This window comes from Lutjanus erythropterus, chromosome 14 (assembly GCF_056507025.1).
Source record: "Lutjanus erythropterus isolate fLutEry1 chromosome 14, fLutEry1.hap2, whole genome shotgun sequence".
Lineage (NCBI taxonomy): Eukaryota > Metazoa > Chordata > Actinopteri > Lutjaniformes > Lutjanidae > Lutjanus > Lutjanus erythropterus.
Genome location: NC_139330.1, coordinates 36,408,096 through 36,426,137, shown reverse-complemented (window position 1 = coordinate 36,426,137; position 18,042 = coordinate 36,408,096). Strand labels below are relative to the sequence as shown.

Below are 18,042 nucleotides of genomic sequence, written 5' to 3'. Positions count from 1 at the left end.
TGTAGGCTTGGAACTCGCGCGCGAGGGAATCTACCTGTACGCAGGTGTGTCGCGAGACAGCGGCACTTCCTGCTGAACTTTGGTTAAAGAAATACAAGAAGAAGAAGAAGAAGAAGAAAAAGGAGAAGGAGAAGAAGGAGAAGAAGGAGCGGTGTCGTCATGGCTGCAGAAGAGCAGGATAAGATTCGTGTCATTACACACCTGTCCAACCAGGGTACGTGTGCTCAGCTCTCACCTGTTTTACGGAATGAAAGTAAAGGTGCTGCTGTGTGAGCGCTACTGTCTCTTTCTTTGGGAGTCAAAGAAAATCGTGCTTTATTGAAATTAAAAATACAATCTCTTAACATTAAGCGGCAAGGTGCTAAAACTAAATATTTTAGGGATGTTTAAAGTGTGTTCTTGATAAATAGACAGTGTTTTTCGATAAAAGACAATCCTTTGACGTCCTTTGTAGTCAGGACAAACGCTCCGGTGGAGGACAGGAGTGTGAGCATGCGTGTGTTGTGGAGAACCGTGAGACACTGTGAGACACAGTCTGTCAGTCTAACGTCTTTAATGTCCACTAACTGCAGCTCAGTGTGTTCTGTCAGTCTGCCTTCTTTTCTAACTTTGACTGTGTTAGTTTTCCTGGTCAAAGTCCGCATACTCCTTATACTCAGGGCCGGCTTCAACTGCTAGTGGGCCCAGGGGCCACAGTAAGCTGCAGCCCCCCCCCCCCCAAAAAAAAAATAATATCTTGATGTTTTTAAGATATTCTGCAATATAAAATATATATCTTAACATACACATTTTCTCTTAAATAAAATACTTGAAATTCTCAAATAGTGCAAATATATGATGATCTTGTAGAACATTATGTATTGCTGTAGACCACCCAAAAGTATATAAAGCAGCTAAAATGAGCTCAACATCTACAGCAGTTAAATGCAACATACACATTAATACAGGTGTAATATTAATCCAAAAACGTCAGATTGAATAAAACCCTAAAATTACACCTTACAAACCATACATTTACTTTTGACACTTTTATTAAATTTTGCTAAACTACTGACAGACTTTTACCTCAGTAAGGTTTTTATTAGTACGTTTGCTTCAGTAATGGACTTGAATTAAACCCCCACTGCACCTGTGTATTACAGACCAAGTCTTCCCCTTAAGGAATGTGAGCTTGTGGGTAATCTGTGTGATGGGGCTTTGTTATGAAAGTGAGTTAGCTAGTTAGCTGCTATGAGTCTAAAGCTAATAACAATTTAAAACAGCCTAAAACTGGGAGAACTTTTCAGAGCTGGAAGCTGCTGTCAGAAAAAAATCACAATGACTCAAATTAGGTAAGTTAGCTTTTGATGGAGCAGCTGTTCTGTGAAGAGTTCAGGAAGACGCTATAGTGACATTACATAAACAAGCTTTTTATGACTTCTCTTTGGCTTAAAACACAACAAAAACTTGCTCAGAAATTCTGAATTCAAATAATATTTTTAAAGTCAGAATTCTGAGAATAAACTCAGAACTCAAATCATTTTTTTCACATTTGGCCCTAACCCTCTTGCGTAGTGATTAAATAGAACTGTCAGATATGTCTCGGTCAACAAACACAGGGCAAAGCAGAAGGCCTGTCCTCACAGTGGAGTTGGGAGGTCAAAAAAAAAAGGTTACTCAGTTTCTCCCTGCTTTAAGTTATATTTATTCTGCACTGGATATACAGACAGGAAATGTATATCACTCTTGCCATCTGTCTTGTGGTATGCTTTCTGACAGGCAGACTGTATGCAATGTCAGCCTGCTCCTTTCCAAAGCCCCCTGATTCAGAGCTTACCTCACTGCAAGAACAGTGTGTCCTCAGTCAGTTTCCTGGTTACTGATTAACACGGGTTGTTCCACTGGAAAAAGAACCTGTGTCTTTAAATATGTCTCTCATATCTACATATTACAGGATGATAATTTAACATCACCCCCTCTCAATTTGTATAGTACTGTTTGGAAGCCATTTCCACCATTAAAAGAAAAATATCCCCATATTAAGAGTCATAATTATGACTTTTATGTCATAATTACTTTTATCTCATTAATTCAACTTTCTATGTCAAAATGATGACTTTTTATGTTATAGTTTTGACTTTTTATCTAATAATGTCAATGTTTTAATCTGATAATAATGACTTTTTATCTCAATTTACATTTTTCAGATCCCATAATTATGATTTTTATCTCAATTTTGACTTTTCAGATCTTCTAATTATGACTTTTTATCTCATTTTAATTTCTCAGATCTCATAATTAGGACTCTATCTTATTTTGATTTTTTAATCTAATAATTATGATTTATCATGGGGGTACTTCTGCTGGCTGTAAATAACTCATTTTATCTTGGCCACATTATCTGTTGAAACAAATGTTGTATAGAAGGCAGTTCCCCACAATACTTGTAGTTACACCCAAAGCAAACATTCAAACAGTCAGAGTGTTGCTATATTCAACATCTCCTACTGTAATAATCAGCTGACACACAGGACACAAGCTGCACTAGTCACTGAATGAGAAGTTATCACATGCTGGAGAAGTTCCTTCTTTTTTTTAATAGGATGATGTGAGTTGTGTGTTCTTCACTGACATTTGCTTCACTGTGATTTACTGATGAAGATGGCTTACTGGCATCCTTTGCTTCCTACAGCCATACAGGAGTATGAGGGTCTGCAGAGGAAGCATGAGACGGCAACCATGGAGGTAAGTGTTACCATCAGCTAGGGTCACGCACACGGATTGATTGATCTTTTTCACCATCTGAGCATGTGTCATATAGTTTAGTTTAGTTTACTTCTAGTGGCTGTATTAATTTAGGGAAATGCAGAGGTAGAAGGAGAAGAAATAGCTGTAATAATAGCTTCCTGGTACCCATGATGCTTTGAGGGGTGTGGGTTCCGTAGCATGGAGTCAGCCATGTTGTACCACCATGATGATATAGATGAATCTGGCAAAGTACCGGGAGTTAGCAAGCTGTCATTTCTGCTGTGGCATTTCCCCACACTTATAAGCACGAATGAATGCAAGCCGGCATAAAAAGTTTACATTCTTTGCTTTTACTTTTTATGTAGCATTACTTATGACAACAATATCTAGGAAGTTTAGAAGAAGCTGTGCAGTCCAGCTGCTCCAAAAGTCAAGTCAAACTTCAACTTTGGAAAAAAAACAGAATGCATAATACACACGACTCTAACCTACATACATTCACTGAGTGTGCAGAGGACAGCCATGTGTCATAGTGGATCAAAAATATTAACAGACAGGAAAATCTGTGAAAATGTGTGAAACAGCTCAGTGAACTTCATCTCTCGTCTCACACAACAGACATCATCAACACCATCTCTCTGCCCCTTGTAACATTATCTAACCTAAAGTGTTTTATCCAGAAACTCCTGGTGTTTTTATCAGTCATTAAGAGAAAGAATGAATAAGACCTCCTGTTGTGTTACTGCATCCTGGTACAAAAACACACAGGTATCATAGCTTCAGTGGCTAACAAGCTTTTAGAGGGAGAAAATCATGATGTCACACAAGTGACTTCTGGTTGTGTAGTATGTCTAATTATGTGTCTTCAAAATTTGATACTTCAACACTTCTTGACTTGCAAACTGATCTTTTTCTGAAATATTTTCTGATGTTAGGTCTCATGGTGGTCCCCAGGAAGGGGCATGACTTTGACTCTCTATTATATCTGGAAGCAGCAGGGTCACTTTGGAGACAGTAACTCTGTTTCCTCAGCTGCCCTTCAACACTACTTGTTATTTATCTTTCAGTACCGTTTAACACACTCTCATGACACTAAAGGAACAGTCTCTGAGCTGTGCTGCTGCGCAGGCAAACAGGCTGAAGGTTGATTGAAACAGCTATGGTCCCGTGTTAAAGCTGCGCTGTCTGTCTCTTTCATAAGTGCAAGAGGCTGGAGGAGGAGAGGGACGAGGCCATCAAGAAGCTCAATGAGTTCCACCAAGGTAAGTTCATCTCTCCTGGGTTGGTTCATATCCAGAAAGTGAGATGAAGTTGGACATTTTTTCATTTTACGAACAAGCTTTAACTCATGGAATTCTTCATATAAGTAATACAGTGTGACAAAAATACTACTGTTGCACAGTGTCTGTGGGACAATCAGGAGCGAGGCCAAGGATACAGACACAAATGCACATGTGCAGTGGGCTGTGCAATGTGGAGGCAAAGCATGATGTAAAAAAATAAACTTTAAACTTACTTACCTATAAATTCTAGCTACTTGTATTTGCACTTTCCTTGACTATTTCCATTTGATGCAGCTAAATACTTCTACTCCACTACATCTCAGAGGCCATTTGAACTGTTAACTCTACTACAGTTGTCTGACAGCTTTAGTACTAGTTACTTTTCAGATTAAAACTTTTCACCCCCTTCCTGTCCAGTGAAAACCATGTATCTCCAAATATGTTGTTGAATGTTTGTGATAAAATGAAGGATGTATATGTTGAGAAAATTCTCCTCATTCTTCAGCTACATAAAGTCTAAAAACCCTCCTGGATCAGCTGGAAAATGGATCGTCAAAAAGCTGAAATCAGGCTGTTTTTCTTTTTTAGAGATATGTGGTCCTGACAGGACAGCATTGCTACAAACATGATCTCATAGACCATGATGCATTGCTGTAGATTAAACTATCCAATGGTATATAAAGTAATTCAAATTGGCTCAACCGGAAACATCAACAGCAGTAAAAAGCAACATAAACATTAATACAGCTGTACTATTAATCTACAAACATCAAATGGCATAATAAAACACTGACAGGGAACCTTTTTCTCTTCCATGTCATGTGCATGCCAGGAAACAACATTTGGTACATGCTGTAATGGCTGTTATGTAAAATGGTGTGAAGACTTTTATATATTGTTATAAATTGGGAGAAGTATGGGAGAATTGTGACCCCAGCAGGAAAACTCAGAGAGATGGCAAGTAACCTTGCTACACAATCAACTGTAACTCTTAATTAAATAAATAATAAAATGTTCTAAATAAATTAATAACAAATGTTCTGAATATATAACAAAATGTTCTAAATTAGGGCTGTCAAAGTTAATGCGGTAATAATGTTAACGAAAATTCCTTTTAATGCCACTATTTTTTTATGCATGATTAATGCATGTTTTGACATGTAGTTTGAATCAGAAGTGAGTTTCAGTGTCACCCAACAATGTAAAGGCTTGTCTGTTTAGGCAACTGACTCAACACAAAGAAATAGAAGTATAACTTAGGGGGGCGAGTGAGTGCTGATGGAGCTGCAGTGTGAAAATGTGAAACCAGGTAAAAGTTAGAATAAGACTGATCCACAGCAGAGAGAGAGAGAGAGAGAGAGAGAGAGAGAGAGAGAGAGAGAGATAGAGTGTGTGAATATGGACAGATGTGTCGACTTGATATAAAATCTTTTTATGATCATGAATCATAATGTTACTGTACACTTCTGTGGTGTGTGATTTTTTTACTCCAAGTCTGATTTGTGTAGTTTTAAATATTTAATTACTTCATGCTGATTGATCAAAACAGTGAGGGAGGAGAGATGAGCTGCAGAGAGGAGGGAGGAAGGAGAACAAGTGTGTGAAGTACTGACTGATATAAAAACTTTATTGATGATGAATCCTGATGTTACTGTACAGTTCTGTGGTTTAAACACTACAGATTAAAATATCTGTCTCTGTAAAGACCAAACTGACAGATGCTCGTCTCCTCCACAAGACGTTTGTCACTGTGCTGTATTATTGTAAGTCATGATGAAGAGTCCAGACTCTGTCTCTCCTCTTCATCTCTTCTGTGTGTGTTGGTGTGCAGTTTGCTGTAAACTGTCAGAGTGACACTGATGTAAATGATCCTGCTGCCTTAATACAAAAACATGAATATCACAAATCATTTCATCATTATATAGACTGAACTGAATAAAGGTGAGGATTTTTCTCCTCAAAGGACAGTATTTTATTATAGAAATAAACTATTAATAACAATAATAATTCTAAAGAAATAAACGGATACATATAAACGTAGACTTTTTCCTAAAATACTGCTGGTTCTGTGGTGTTTGAACTTGAAATCTGAAGCTTGCAGTTCCATTGAAGCTTCAATTTACTTTTCTATTGAAGCTTTCTGTGTGTTTTGGCCTTAATGTGAGCAGGTCAGTATGCTCATCTGTGCCTGATGGACTTGGGTTTGTTATTAGTTGAGCATATTTTTTCATGCCAAATCCAGGGCCTGAGCGTTTCTGGACATTATTTGTCATTGTTTTTGGTTATTGTATTAATTTAATAAAGTTACATTTGAATTACACTTTAAACACTTGAAAAATATGCCTTTAAGGTACATTTTGAACAAATAAAATGTGCGATTAATTTTCGATCAGTCGCAATTAACTACAGACAGTCATATGATAAATCGCGATTAAATATTTAACGATTGACAGCACTATTCTAAATACATTAAATAAATGTTCTAAATAACTAATAAAATGTTCTAAATAAATAATAAAATTTCTAAATACATAACAAAATGTCCTAACCAAAGAAGAAAATGTAAATAAATAACAATGTTCAAATGGAGTAGTTTGGACTTGCCCTGTAGTATTTTAGGTTTATACAGTTAGATGAACCCACGACACTTGGTTACAATACCATTACACTGTTCTGTGTATCTGAAAGAAAACTGAGACTAAATTACACAAAAAACTTGATTCAAATCTCTGCTGGTTGCATCTGGCAGCTGTAGTGGCATTGCAGGAGGTGCTTCATGATCTGTTGCCTGATGGATATCTGACCTCTTCTAGTTAATGACATTATTTTGCCCTGCCTTTCAGTGCCACGTTTTTATCCAAACATTTTGATGTTTTTATGATAGAATATCAAGAAAACAAAGATAGACAAACATTAAAAATGACATACATTTAGCAGCATACAGTATATTCTCAAGAGGATGCATCAGATTCAGCACATCTGCCTTGTAATACCTATATGATCTGATTTGTGACAACGTATGGATTGATGGGAGAACATGTGTTGTGTTGTAATAAATGTATGTTGTTGTGAATGATCACAGCTGTACAAACATATGAACCAGGACAGAGATAATGGCATTGGAACAGCTCTGTCGCTGCTCCAGCTTTTATCACAAATCTGTTTCCAAACACTACAAATATGTTTCAAATGTTTTGGCCCACCATTCAATTTTCCAAAATGATTTTCCTTACAGGTTGAATGCTTTGCTATGACCACTTTAGTGAAGACAGAATTCGAAATAGGGCACCACATGTCAAAAGATAGAGCAAATAGTTTGTCTTTGTGACGCTGACAGTTGTGTGGATTTTCATCTGAATAAATCTGGCCTGTGCTCATGTATTCAGCGATTCTCCAGCCAAAACACATATTGTTTGACTTCCGCGTTAATAGAGGCTGCCTCACTGTGCCAAGCAGCTGCATATTAGGACCTATTACGTGATTTCATAGCTCTTAGAAAATTGCTCCTATTCACAACGAAACGGCTGGGGATGGGGCGGCAGGGTTGGTGGGGGGTGGGGGGGGTGGGGGTAGTGGGAGGACGGGAGAAAAAGCCCCCAACACACAATCATGCCTTTTCAATTGCCGATGGCAAGGTTGATGACAACATGACCATTGTGTTATAATGATAACACCACAAAGGCATCTGCCCCCCTCATCAAGGCTTCACAGCGGCTGCAGATACAATTTAATTCACTGCTCCGTTGGCGGCGCTGATACCATTATGCAGCACGTCGGCACAGGGGTAATCACTGTCTTTCCTGAGAGGAGGATGAAAAAAGACAGGCACAAAAAAGAGGGGAGAAAAAAGATGGAGTGATGATGATGGGGAGGCCGAAACTTACAATTAAGACTGCCAATTCTGACGTGTCAGAGCCCCCCGTTGACTCGTGCTCATACACTTTCAACACTTCCACTGCTGTTTATTTACCATGGCTACCAGTAATTATAATTAACATGTCATTTAGTTCAAGGCGTCCTTTCGTAGGTTGCTGAGTGTGGCCACGGCATTATGGAGACAGGCAGAGAGGAACGGAGAAGAGGCCAAGGATGAAAACTGGCAGCTAAGTGCTATTGAATGACTGATGTGGAGGGCGCCGGAGGAACGTGGATATCGCCTCGCGCTGGCGTTCATCAGGTTCCTAATTAGGTGTCACTGGGGGAAGGAATTGCCCACACCACTGGCACTAATGCTTAATTTCTTTCTCGCTCAACCACAATGTTTAATTAGATAAGTGGTGGGGAATTCTTTAAGGGCGTTCTTTTTGTACTCTGATTGCAGCTTAGACAACATTATGGTTTGTGATTTTGAATTTTACCTGATTTTTTTTCAAATACCAAGGTTCAGTTAAAGTTAGTCCAATCAATATTTTTCATTGTCAACAATGCAGCTGTAAAAGTTGTCCTTCATAATGACTCCACAAAAAATGATCACAGACTCTGCTGTTCATCTCATATCTATGAAGCTTTTTTAGCCTCTTTTATTTAATTCTTTCCTTTTGGTTTTGAACTCATGAACTTCACTTTCATCAGCAGCAGGCAGCTGTTCTCTACTCTGGTTCAGAGTCCTGTACGGGTCGAGTTTTGAAAACCTACATCACTGAGAACCAGAGCCGACCTGCAGTTATCTCAAAGTCAAATCCGAATGGATCATCTGCTAATGAAAATAGTGTGATCTGGTAGTAAGCTCCTTAAGAAACACGTAAGAAGACTGTAGTGGTCCAGTTTGTAAGAATTTTGGGGATTTATTGACAGAATGTGGCAGAAATGGAATGTAATATTATATATATTGTGAATCATGTTTTTGTTACATTGTGACGGAAACACACTGAAGCACCCTAAAGCCCTGCCCACTTCCATTCATCAGCCATGTTAACCAATTGGGCTGTACACACAGAGTGCACTGCAGCACGGCACGCAAAGCCACAGCAGGGCAGCACAGATTATACTCTTGGCACAGATCATGAGCCACTGTAGACTCACCTACATGCTTGGAAGGGAATTGTGAGACGAGGTGTTTGAAATTTGTACGCTCACTACTTGATGTCAGTAAATCCCACACACTGGTCCTTTAAGTAAAAAAAGAAAAAGTCAAATTAAAGCTGCAAGCAGCATTGGACAGGCCCTCACACCCCAGCACCAGTTGGATCTTGCAGTGCCTGTGGCTCTGTTGCTGGATGCCGACTGGTTGACAAGGTTCTGGACCCTGCAGAAAGGACTTTGATGTCATTTCCTGTCTCCACTAGATGGCGGTATGACTATGACTCCTGCTTGGCACTTAGATATGGACTCTTAACAAACATATAAAGTTTGGTGCCAGATCATTTATATTAAAGTTATCGCAATTTCCTGTTTCATGGTGAGACATCAAAGCTCTATGCCACTGATGGCTACAGCCACACTCTTTTGAAATGGTTAAGATGAATTCTGTAGGAGGAGTTCATTAAAATACAATGGATTGAAATTGCCAGACTTGACTACAAAATGCAAAATGGCCAACTTCAGTTTGGTTTAGTGGCTTTGAGACTTTGTTGTGCATCTGGGCATGATTCTTGTGTGTACCTATTTCCGTGCATACTGGTGAAACGTGTCACAGGGGCTGCTTTAAACAGGGCGTGGCCAAGCTATATTAGATTAAATTTTTTCATTGCGACTATATGTATGGCATAAGTATGCCAAATGCGATTGAAGAGGGAGAAAAAGAAAAATAATAAGAAGAATCCAAGCAAATCCAATAGGGTCCTCACACCATTTGGTTCATGTATTGTATTGTATTTTAGCTTTGCCTTAAAGCTGTAACATGGATTTGTCAAGGAACTAGAAAATCCAATGAACCTGCAAGGAGATTAGGCTCGGATTAACTGCTGATATGTCTGTATATTGAATAGACATTGTATAAATATAAAGTTGAGTGCATGTATCCACTTGATTTAACAGTGTTTTAATAAAACATTGTCCCTCTCATCATATGCCTTTCTAGTGCACCCCATTGTTTAACAAAGAATTAAGGCAAATATTTCCATTCATCCTAGGTGAAGTGCAACATCAGAGCCTGCTATTTTCTTAACAAAACCTGCCATACTCTCTAAACTTCATTTCATAGTCATGCTCTAAAGTTGCTCTGCCATTGCTGTATTCAGTCTTTTCTCAATACACATTAGTTCTAGTTTCCTGATGAGAATCAAAAGGTAGGGAAAATAATCAGAATAAAAGATACATTGGTAACAACATTTAGTTCAGTTCCTTTTGAATTCATATCATAATGATGCATGTAGGTCACTCACCATTGAGGCTAGTCAGATGGAAGGCCCAATAGCAAGGAGAAATCACTGTCAAGTGTTACAGCACTCTTATCTCAATTAACTGAGAAATGAAATGAGAAGTCACAGGTATGCACCCACTCATTTAGAAAATCCTAATCACATTCTTTGTTTCTTTAATGGCATTTGGATCAGGTTGAATGGCAATGAGTTGACTTTTTAAGTTTGTATTGACATGAATACAGTCATTCAGAGGAATTTTAAATGCTGCTTTTCATATTTCATTAACATTGCCACATCAATGAAGGCTACTGCCTAGTGGGCTTCTTCGCTAAAGGGTACAAAGATGAACATGCATCTGCATTTTCTTTTCTCTGTGTCGCTCTGTTAGTTTGTTGCTTTGTCTGCGGTAACAGTGACACAAAAATGCTGTTGAGTTGATCCAGACTTTTTGTCAGTCAGGATATCCTGGCCTCTGCCACTGCTTCTATTTTGATCATTCTTTAAAAACTTATTCACTTAAACTAAAATCCCTGAACTTTATGAATGTTCAGTACCAAATCATAAAGCCCAGGAAGTACCTGCAATACACCTGCAAGGCTAGAACAGCAGTGCCAACAGCATTAGGGGGTTAATGGTGTTTGAACAGATTAATATAAGATACTGGGTCTCAACAGGATGACATTTGCTTGGGCCAGGAAGGGTACCATTTTCAGTGTTGACAAAACTTCTGAAGCCCTGTTTTTTCTTAAATATTTTTTAAATGTTCCTTAAAAATGTTGACTTTGTCTAACTTTGTCCCCAGAATGTAGCACTGAGCATATTTACTCAGCATGCATCTACTCACGGACGAGAGGCTCATAGATGGCCTGACAGTGACACGAGAATTTGCTTCTAAATTTCTGATGCTGTCTCTAAGCCTCCATTAGGCTTTTGCAGTATAAATGTATTATGGTATATCAGGGTATTATGATTTTCAATACCAATGAGTGATATGGAGATGCAGTATTGAGGAGTGCATGTATTTTAGTGAGGAGCATGCACCACCAGAGGTCAGTCTGTCTACTGGGGACACGGCAGAACAGCTGAGCTGAGAAACATAGTGTTGTGGGATATGAAGTCACAGGACAAACTTATAAAAAAGAAAAACGCCTGAGTTTTGGATTTAGTCATGATGATGATGATGATGATGATGGTGGTTTGCGAAATTTAATCATTTACTATGCATGTTCATTGATACAACTGTTAGTATGCACATATAGGAATGTACATGTATGTTAATAAGTGTGTGTATCAACATAGCTGTGTATGCATATTGAACATTTATGTATAGACAAATCCAACACCAGAAGTTAACAAACGACATCTCTCTGTAGTGTGAGTGTGAATGAATGCGAGCCAAAGTTTTCTACTTTTAGGCTTACTTACTTTTGACAACAATGTCTAGGAAGTCTGGAAGAACCTGTGTAGTGAGGCTGCTCCAACAGAAGCATCAAATTTCATCTTTGAAAAAAAAAAAAGAAGCAAAATACACAGAACTTTACTTCATGAAGAGTGCTGCTGTCCTACATAGATTCACTGAGTGTACAGAGGACCACCATGTGTCATAGTGGATCAAAAAATATTAACAGAAAAGAACTTTGTTCCTGAAAATCTTGAATATCTGATGAAAAATGTAAATTTAATTTTTTTTTAAATATATATTACCCAGAACTTCATCACTTAAATGTGGTGGAAGTGGTCCATTTTTCTCTTTTCTCTATCATCCATTTCTGACTATTGTCACAACCAGCATCTGACTACTGTGTAAAATTTGAACAACATTAATATCGCCATGCTAAAAGTAACCTTTATCAGTTACTGAGGGCTGCTTTTTAACATCGTTACACCAATTATCCCTGCTGACAATGTCAGCAGACAACAGCAGACACAGTGTCTGGAATCCGATCCCACACCTGCAAGATCTTGCAAGAGTTAACATTTTGACCACACCAATGAAAAATCTCACAAGAGATTTGGGCTTTCCTTCTAGACCCAAACAACAGACACTGAGGGTGACGGACACAATGTGCCAGCTATGGTGGCGCCATAAGATGTCGGAATGCACAAAGCGGTTGCTGGATTTGTCTATATTGTCTATTGAAAGGAATGTCTTAAGTGTCACACAGTATGTTAAAATGGTAGTTGGTTTGCATGCAATTATGTAAAACGTATGTTAAACATGGATATACATTGTGCTCTTAATATGGACCCCAAGAAGAGCTTTGTTACAGCTAGTGGGAGATCCAAATAAGCAATAAACAATAAACAATAAAGCAAACACTGCAGACCACTACAGAGTAACTCAGAGTGGCAGAGAGTGAGTGGCAGACAGACTGTAGTAGAGTGTGTAAATAAGCTGTGTAGTGAAATTGTCGGTCTGGCAGTAAATGTACAGTGCAGGTTTGAGTTTGTCAGTGAATAAAGGCCGCAGCTTCTCAAAACCACAGCAAAGCATGTGTGTTGTTTCAGGAATAGCATTGCTATGATGAACAGCTTCACCCACACTGAGGGAGAGCATTCTGTACATATTACCACAATACTGTATACCGTGATATAATGTCAGGAGGGTAAGAAGGTGTGAAAAAAAAAAGAAGTCTAGTCTCTGTCTGTGGATGTGTCTCACAGTGAGCTCTAAGACCATCATTTTGAATTGATGACCACAGATTTCACTACACTCCTTTCACATCTGACCATTTGTAAACCCTGTGTCGCACTATCCTTGGGCAAGATACTGAACTCCAAACTGCTCCTGCAGGCATCGCCCTCAGTGTGTCAACGTGTGAGGAGCAGAGGCACCCTGCATGGAAGCCTCTGCCATTAGTGTATCAAAATGTGTGTGAATGTGACATCTAGTGTAGTCCTTTTACCATTTTCAACATAGACAAGGTTTTGTATTTTGTATCTAGAAGGGAACACTAGATTTATGAAGCTCTCACAATATTTGTACGCGTTGTTTCTTCATTGTACACCATAGACACATCCAAAGTTTCTTATTACACTCCAACATAAAAAATATTTATGACTTACTTATTCATCTATCCATTTAATTTTTGTTTTGTGAGTAAGGCTGCAACTAACAATTATTTTTGTAGTCAATTAATCAGCTGATTATTTCCTCGATTCATCAATGTTTGTCTTTAAATGTCAGATGATGATAACTAACTGCAATTATTTTGATTTACATCATTATTCTTATTTTGATTGACAAACATGATATCATGATGGGTGTGATTTTTTTTCATCCATGTAAATGTTTTTTGACATGCCTTACCTTTAATAAATGTTGGACCTCCTGCGATTTGAAAATTGCAGAAAACCATATTGCAATTTTGATAAAATTTTGATTTATTATGCCACCCTAAAAGAGGAGCAAAGAAAACAAAAAATATTCACATGAGAAACTGAAATCAGAGAATTTTAACTGTTTTTCTTTTCCGATTTAATCAATTACGATTATCAAAATAGTTGGTGATTAACTTCGATTAAAAATCACTTAATCCTTGCAGCTCTATTTGTGAGTAGCATAAAGGGACTACAGCTAACATGATAAATAAATGAACCTCATACTTTGTAAAATAGCCAAGTAGCTACAACAGCATGATATGTGACTTTAGGACTTACCTGTGAATGTTGTCAGTGGTGGGTTTATTTTGAATATGTCTTGTCATTTTCTAGTCATATTAGCTACTGTTGCTTACATCTGTCTTGATTTATAGTCTAAGAAAATGTCAAGTGTTTAGACTGGGAGGTAAACTACAGCTTACCCACTTCTGTATTTACCACCACACCACACTACACTGAGTATGGTTAATCATTTTCTTTGTCTTTAATTCTTGTTTCTTAGTGTCTCAAATGGTCATTGAAGAGGTGAATGCCATTCAGGAGAACCTGGAGATCGAGAGGACATGCAGAGAAAGTGCTGAAGCTCTGGCCTCAAAGGTACACTTCATCTTTAGACAAATACTGTCAACAGTACTGCTCAAAGACAACCAGCCATCTGTGGTATTTCTATGTCACTGACACTGTCTAGACAAGCCTTGATTCAAGTTCGAATCAAGTCCAATAAAATGCCCAGAATCAAGAAAATTTAATTCAAACAAAAGAGGAATAATGCAATCAGAATAGCCAGATGTGTTGATTCAGAACAAGTTTGGCTAAATAAATACTACAGTATCCAATCAGCTATTTGAGATGACTCTCTGGTCAGTGGATTCCAGTAACTCTCACTCTGACACATTCAATCTGTATGTTGCAATCAAAAGCACTCTGTGGTCCTCCAGTTGTGCTGCTGTCCCCATATCTTAGTGTCTAAAATTGCATTGAATTCTTTTGATTCAGAGCACACGTTTTTGGAGTCCTTGCTAAAATGTGAGTTGTGATTGAGAGTGGGGGAGCCTGGCACATAGTGATTTTGCAGCCCACTGGTGTTGAGCTTATCACTGTAATCATTTCTCATTCAATTTCTGGACAAAAGCCTTCACAGTCCACCTGGTTGGACCAGATTTTGGGCAGTGGGAGGCTGAGGGAGAATTATGGTGAAGGTCGACTTTTAGGCCTTTTTTTCTTACCGTTTCTCGGCCTTCGGTCCTCCTCTTTCCTTTGGGTTGTTTTTCATCCTCATCTTACAGGGGTGACAAGTAAGATTTTTACTGCCCCAAATGACCATAAGTGGGTGTGTTGGGTGTGCTGTCCAGGCTGTTGATCAATACTACTTGCTTGAAAACTATTTAGGTGGCTGCTGAGATTTCTGCCTTTGAAAAACTTCATCCTTTGACTCTCTGGACACTCCCAGTACTCCTCCATACTGATACTGCTGAACACTCACTGCTGCAATCCAGTCAGTTAACATTTTGTCAAGGTTAAAATGCTTAAACACATAACAGGACTGTCATCAGTGTTCTAGATGGTACTGTTGAATCATCACTGTCATTCTGTAGTTAATTATCTGCAATGAAGAAATTTACTTTCACCACCATTACCACTTTAATATCGACAGGCAACTGTAATGTAACCTAATGATGAATAATCAGTTGTGGAAGAGTATTGAAAATCTGACTCTTACTTTTACTAAAATATTACTCAATTACAAGTTAAAGTACAGGTGTTAGAAAAATATTACTAAAAGTCTACTAAAAGTATTCTTTAAAAAAAAAATCCAAATGTTTAGTCTAAATCGCTCCTGTTCTGTTGTTCACCTATCCAAGGTCACACGTGCATTTTCCATCAATTAAATCATTAAAAATTAGATACAAAAAATGTTTTCTGATACAAAACAATTTTTTTTTCTCTTCTTCTTCTTCTTCTTCTTCTTCTTCTTTTTTCATTTTTTAAAGTTGAACTTCCCTGTCAACAAAATGGCTCTGCCAGACAAACCAGTGTTAACTAATGTGCAATTACTGCCAATTCTACACTACTGATTAAATATTCATTTTAATAAACTGTGCTGCTGCACTGTTTTTGTTTTCATTGGTCTGTTTGCGATCTGATGCCCTTACTGGCTACCAAAATGCAGATGAAAGATTTGGGTATAGATTTTATTTATACTGAGTACTCAATTCTGATTTTAACAGTAACTAAGTACATTACATAGTAAAATGCATACTTAAATACAAGTAAAAGTACAGACTTGAAAATCTACTCATGAAAGTACAAATACCCAAAAAAAACTACTTCATTTCAGTAATCTGAGTATTTGTAAGTAGTTGCTTAGGCTCCAGTGCCGGACACATATAAGGCTGCAACTAACAATTATAATTGTTGTTTAACCTGTCCATTATTTTCTTGATCAATTGATTAGCTGTTTGATTAACAAAATGTCTTGAAATGGTGAAAAATGTTTCCTAATGTTCAAGATGAAGTCCTCAAATTGTTTTATCCACAGCCAAAGATATTCAGTTTACTGTCAGAGAGGATTAAAGAAACCAGAACATATTCTCATTTAAAAAGCTGAAATCAGAGAAATGTTACCTTTTCTTTAAAAAATGACTCAAACCAATTAATTAATAGAATAATATTGATAATAATTAATTTATTTAATAATCAATTCATAATTTATTAATCACTTAATGGTTTGAATTCTATAGGTCAGGCTTTTTGTTGTTTCCCTGTGGTGTAAAGCAGGGTGTGGGTACCAGATTTTAGTCCCAGACATGTTGTGATATTCACCAAAATTAATTTAATTCTTGATGAGTTGATAAGTTGATTGTGATTGTGAGGCTGTATGGCAGCCACGAGCAGCATTTAAAATGGTGCAATGCAATATAGTTAGGTTGATACAGGCTAATGACTTCTACTTAGAGCTGGAGGACTACATTATTTCTCTCTACCTTTGGAACATGACTACTATATTTCACAATAAAATGATGGTGGCAATCACTGTCTTGAGTCACGCAATAAATTTGAACAGGTTGGCCCAGAAATCAATATGAAACTGAACCCCCACCCCTGCCAGAATGATCTCCTAACCTACTGGATATCTGAAAAATCTAATAATCTGATTATTTTCACAATTCAATTGATTCATTGTTTTGTGAAAAATGCTGATCACAAGTGACAAATTGCTCCCTATGTCCAACCAACATTCCAAAACTAAAAGACTTTCCATTTACTGTCATAAAATTACAAAGAAAAGTGAATCCTTAAAGGGACAGTTCACCCCTGAGTCAGGTTTTGGAGAAATCGGCCTTCTCTCCAATATAATGGGACTAAATGGCACTCAGCTTGTGATGCTCAGCACATCCAAAAAAAACACACTTTCCCAAAAGCATGACCCAGTTATTCAAGATAATCTACAGACAGTTTCATGTAGGAACTACTTTCTTTCTAGTAGAAAGTAAGAAAGAAAGAGTCTAAAGTAGTTCTGGTAGATTCTACTGCAGAACAAAAAGTAATTCCTACATGAAGCTGCTCACTATAAGGTGTTTTGATTATCTTGAGTGAGTGGATCATTATTACCTGGTGGAAAATCAGACTCATCTGTCTTTGGGTGCAGATTTGTGTTGATGTGTGTTCATGACATGACACTCTGAAGCACTGACACATGTTGGACATTTCCTGAGGTAAATCTTTCGGTTTGCTTAGCTGTTGTTATCACATTTAACTGTGACTGCAGCTGTTTCAGAGGCATGCATAGACACACATGCACCAGACCTATTTCCTTGTGCTTGGTATTTATTGGTCAGAATTCAATAATGGTGTAAATGCGGGTGCAAAATATTAAACTGAAAGTAGAATGACTGCTTTTGCACCCTGAACGAGGCCTGTGTCAGACAACTTATTGATCTGTTTATGACGATCGTGGATAATAAAGTTTGAGAGCCATGTTTCTCGTGGGAGAAACGTTGGGAGAGGGCAATAAAATAAAGAAGACACAAGAGAAAAATGGGATTGTTGGCAGGTATGCCCAGAGAGGTGGTGCCATATACCAGTATTGATGAAAACTATGATATTGAAAAAATGCAGCATTGATATCATGGTAAAAATACACATGTGATAATGTGGTGCTAGGGTTAGACTAGTTATTCCCACTGACTGGGTCGGGACCCACAAGAGATTTTATTTGGGTCACCAAATAAATTAGACTAAAGAAGAAATTCTGTGAGTTCAAGATTTATATCTGCAGTGCAGCTTTTATGAAGCATTTAAAATTTGTATCTTGTTTTACTGATCAGAGGAAAAACAAGAGCCTGTTA

At 37.8% G+C, this 18,042-nt stretch overlaps 1 protein-coding gene across 3 annotated transcripts in view; it reads left to right on the top strand.

Moving 5' to 3' along the window:
• The window catches only part of shtn1 (shootin 1), a 49,156-nt gene that overhangs the window by 4,234 nt on the left and 26,880 nt on the right, over positions 1–18,042 (top strand). For all 3 annotated transcript variants that reach the window (XM_084736352.1, XM_084736351.1, XM_084736350.1), the window contains exons 2-5: positions 6–214; positions 2,672–2,724; positions 3,929–3,989; positions 14,196–14,290. In XM_084736352.1, coding sequence (XP_084592478.1) covers positions 160–214; positions 2,672–2,724; positions 3,929–3,989; positions 14,196–14,290 — 264 coding nt within the window. In that variant the 5' untranslated portion in view covers positions 6–159. The remainder of the gene's footprint in view (positions 1–5; positions 215–2,671; positions 2,725–3,928; positions 3,990–14,195; positions 14,291–18,042) is intronic.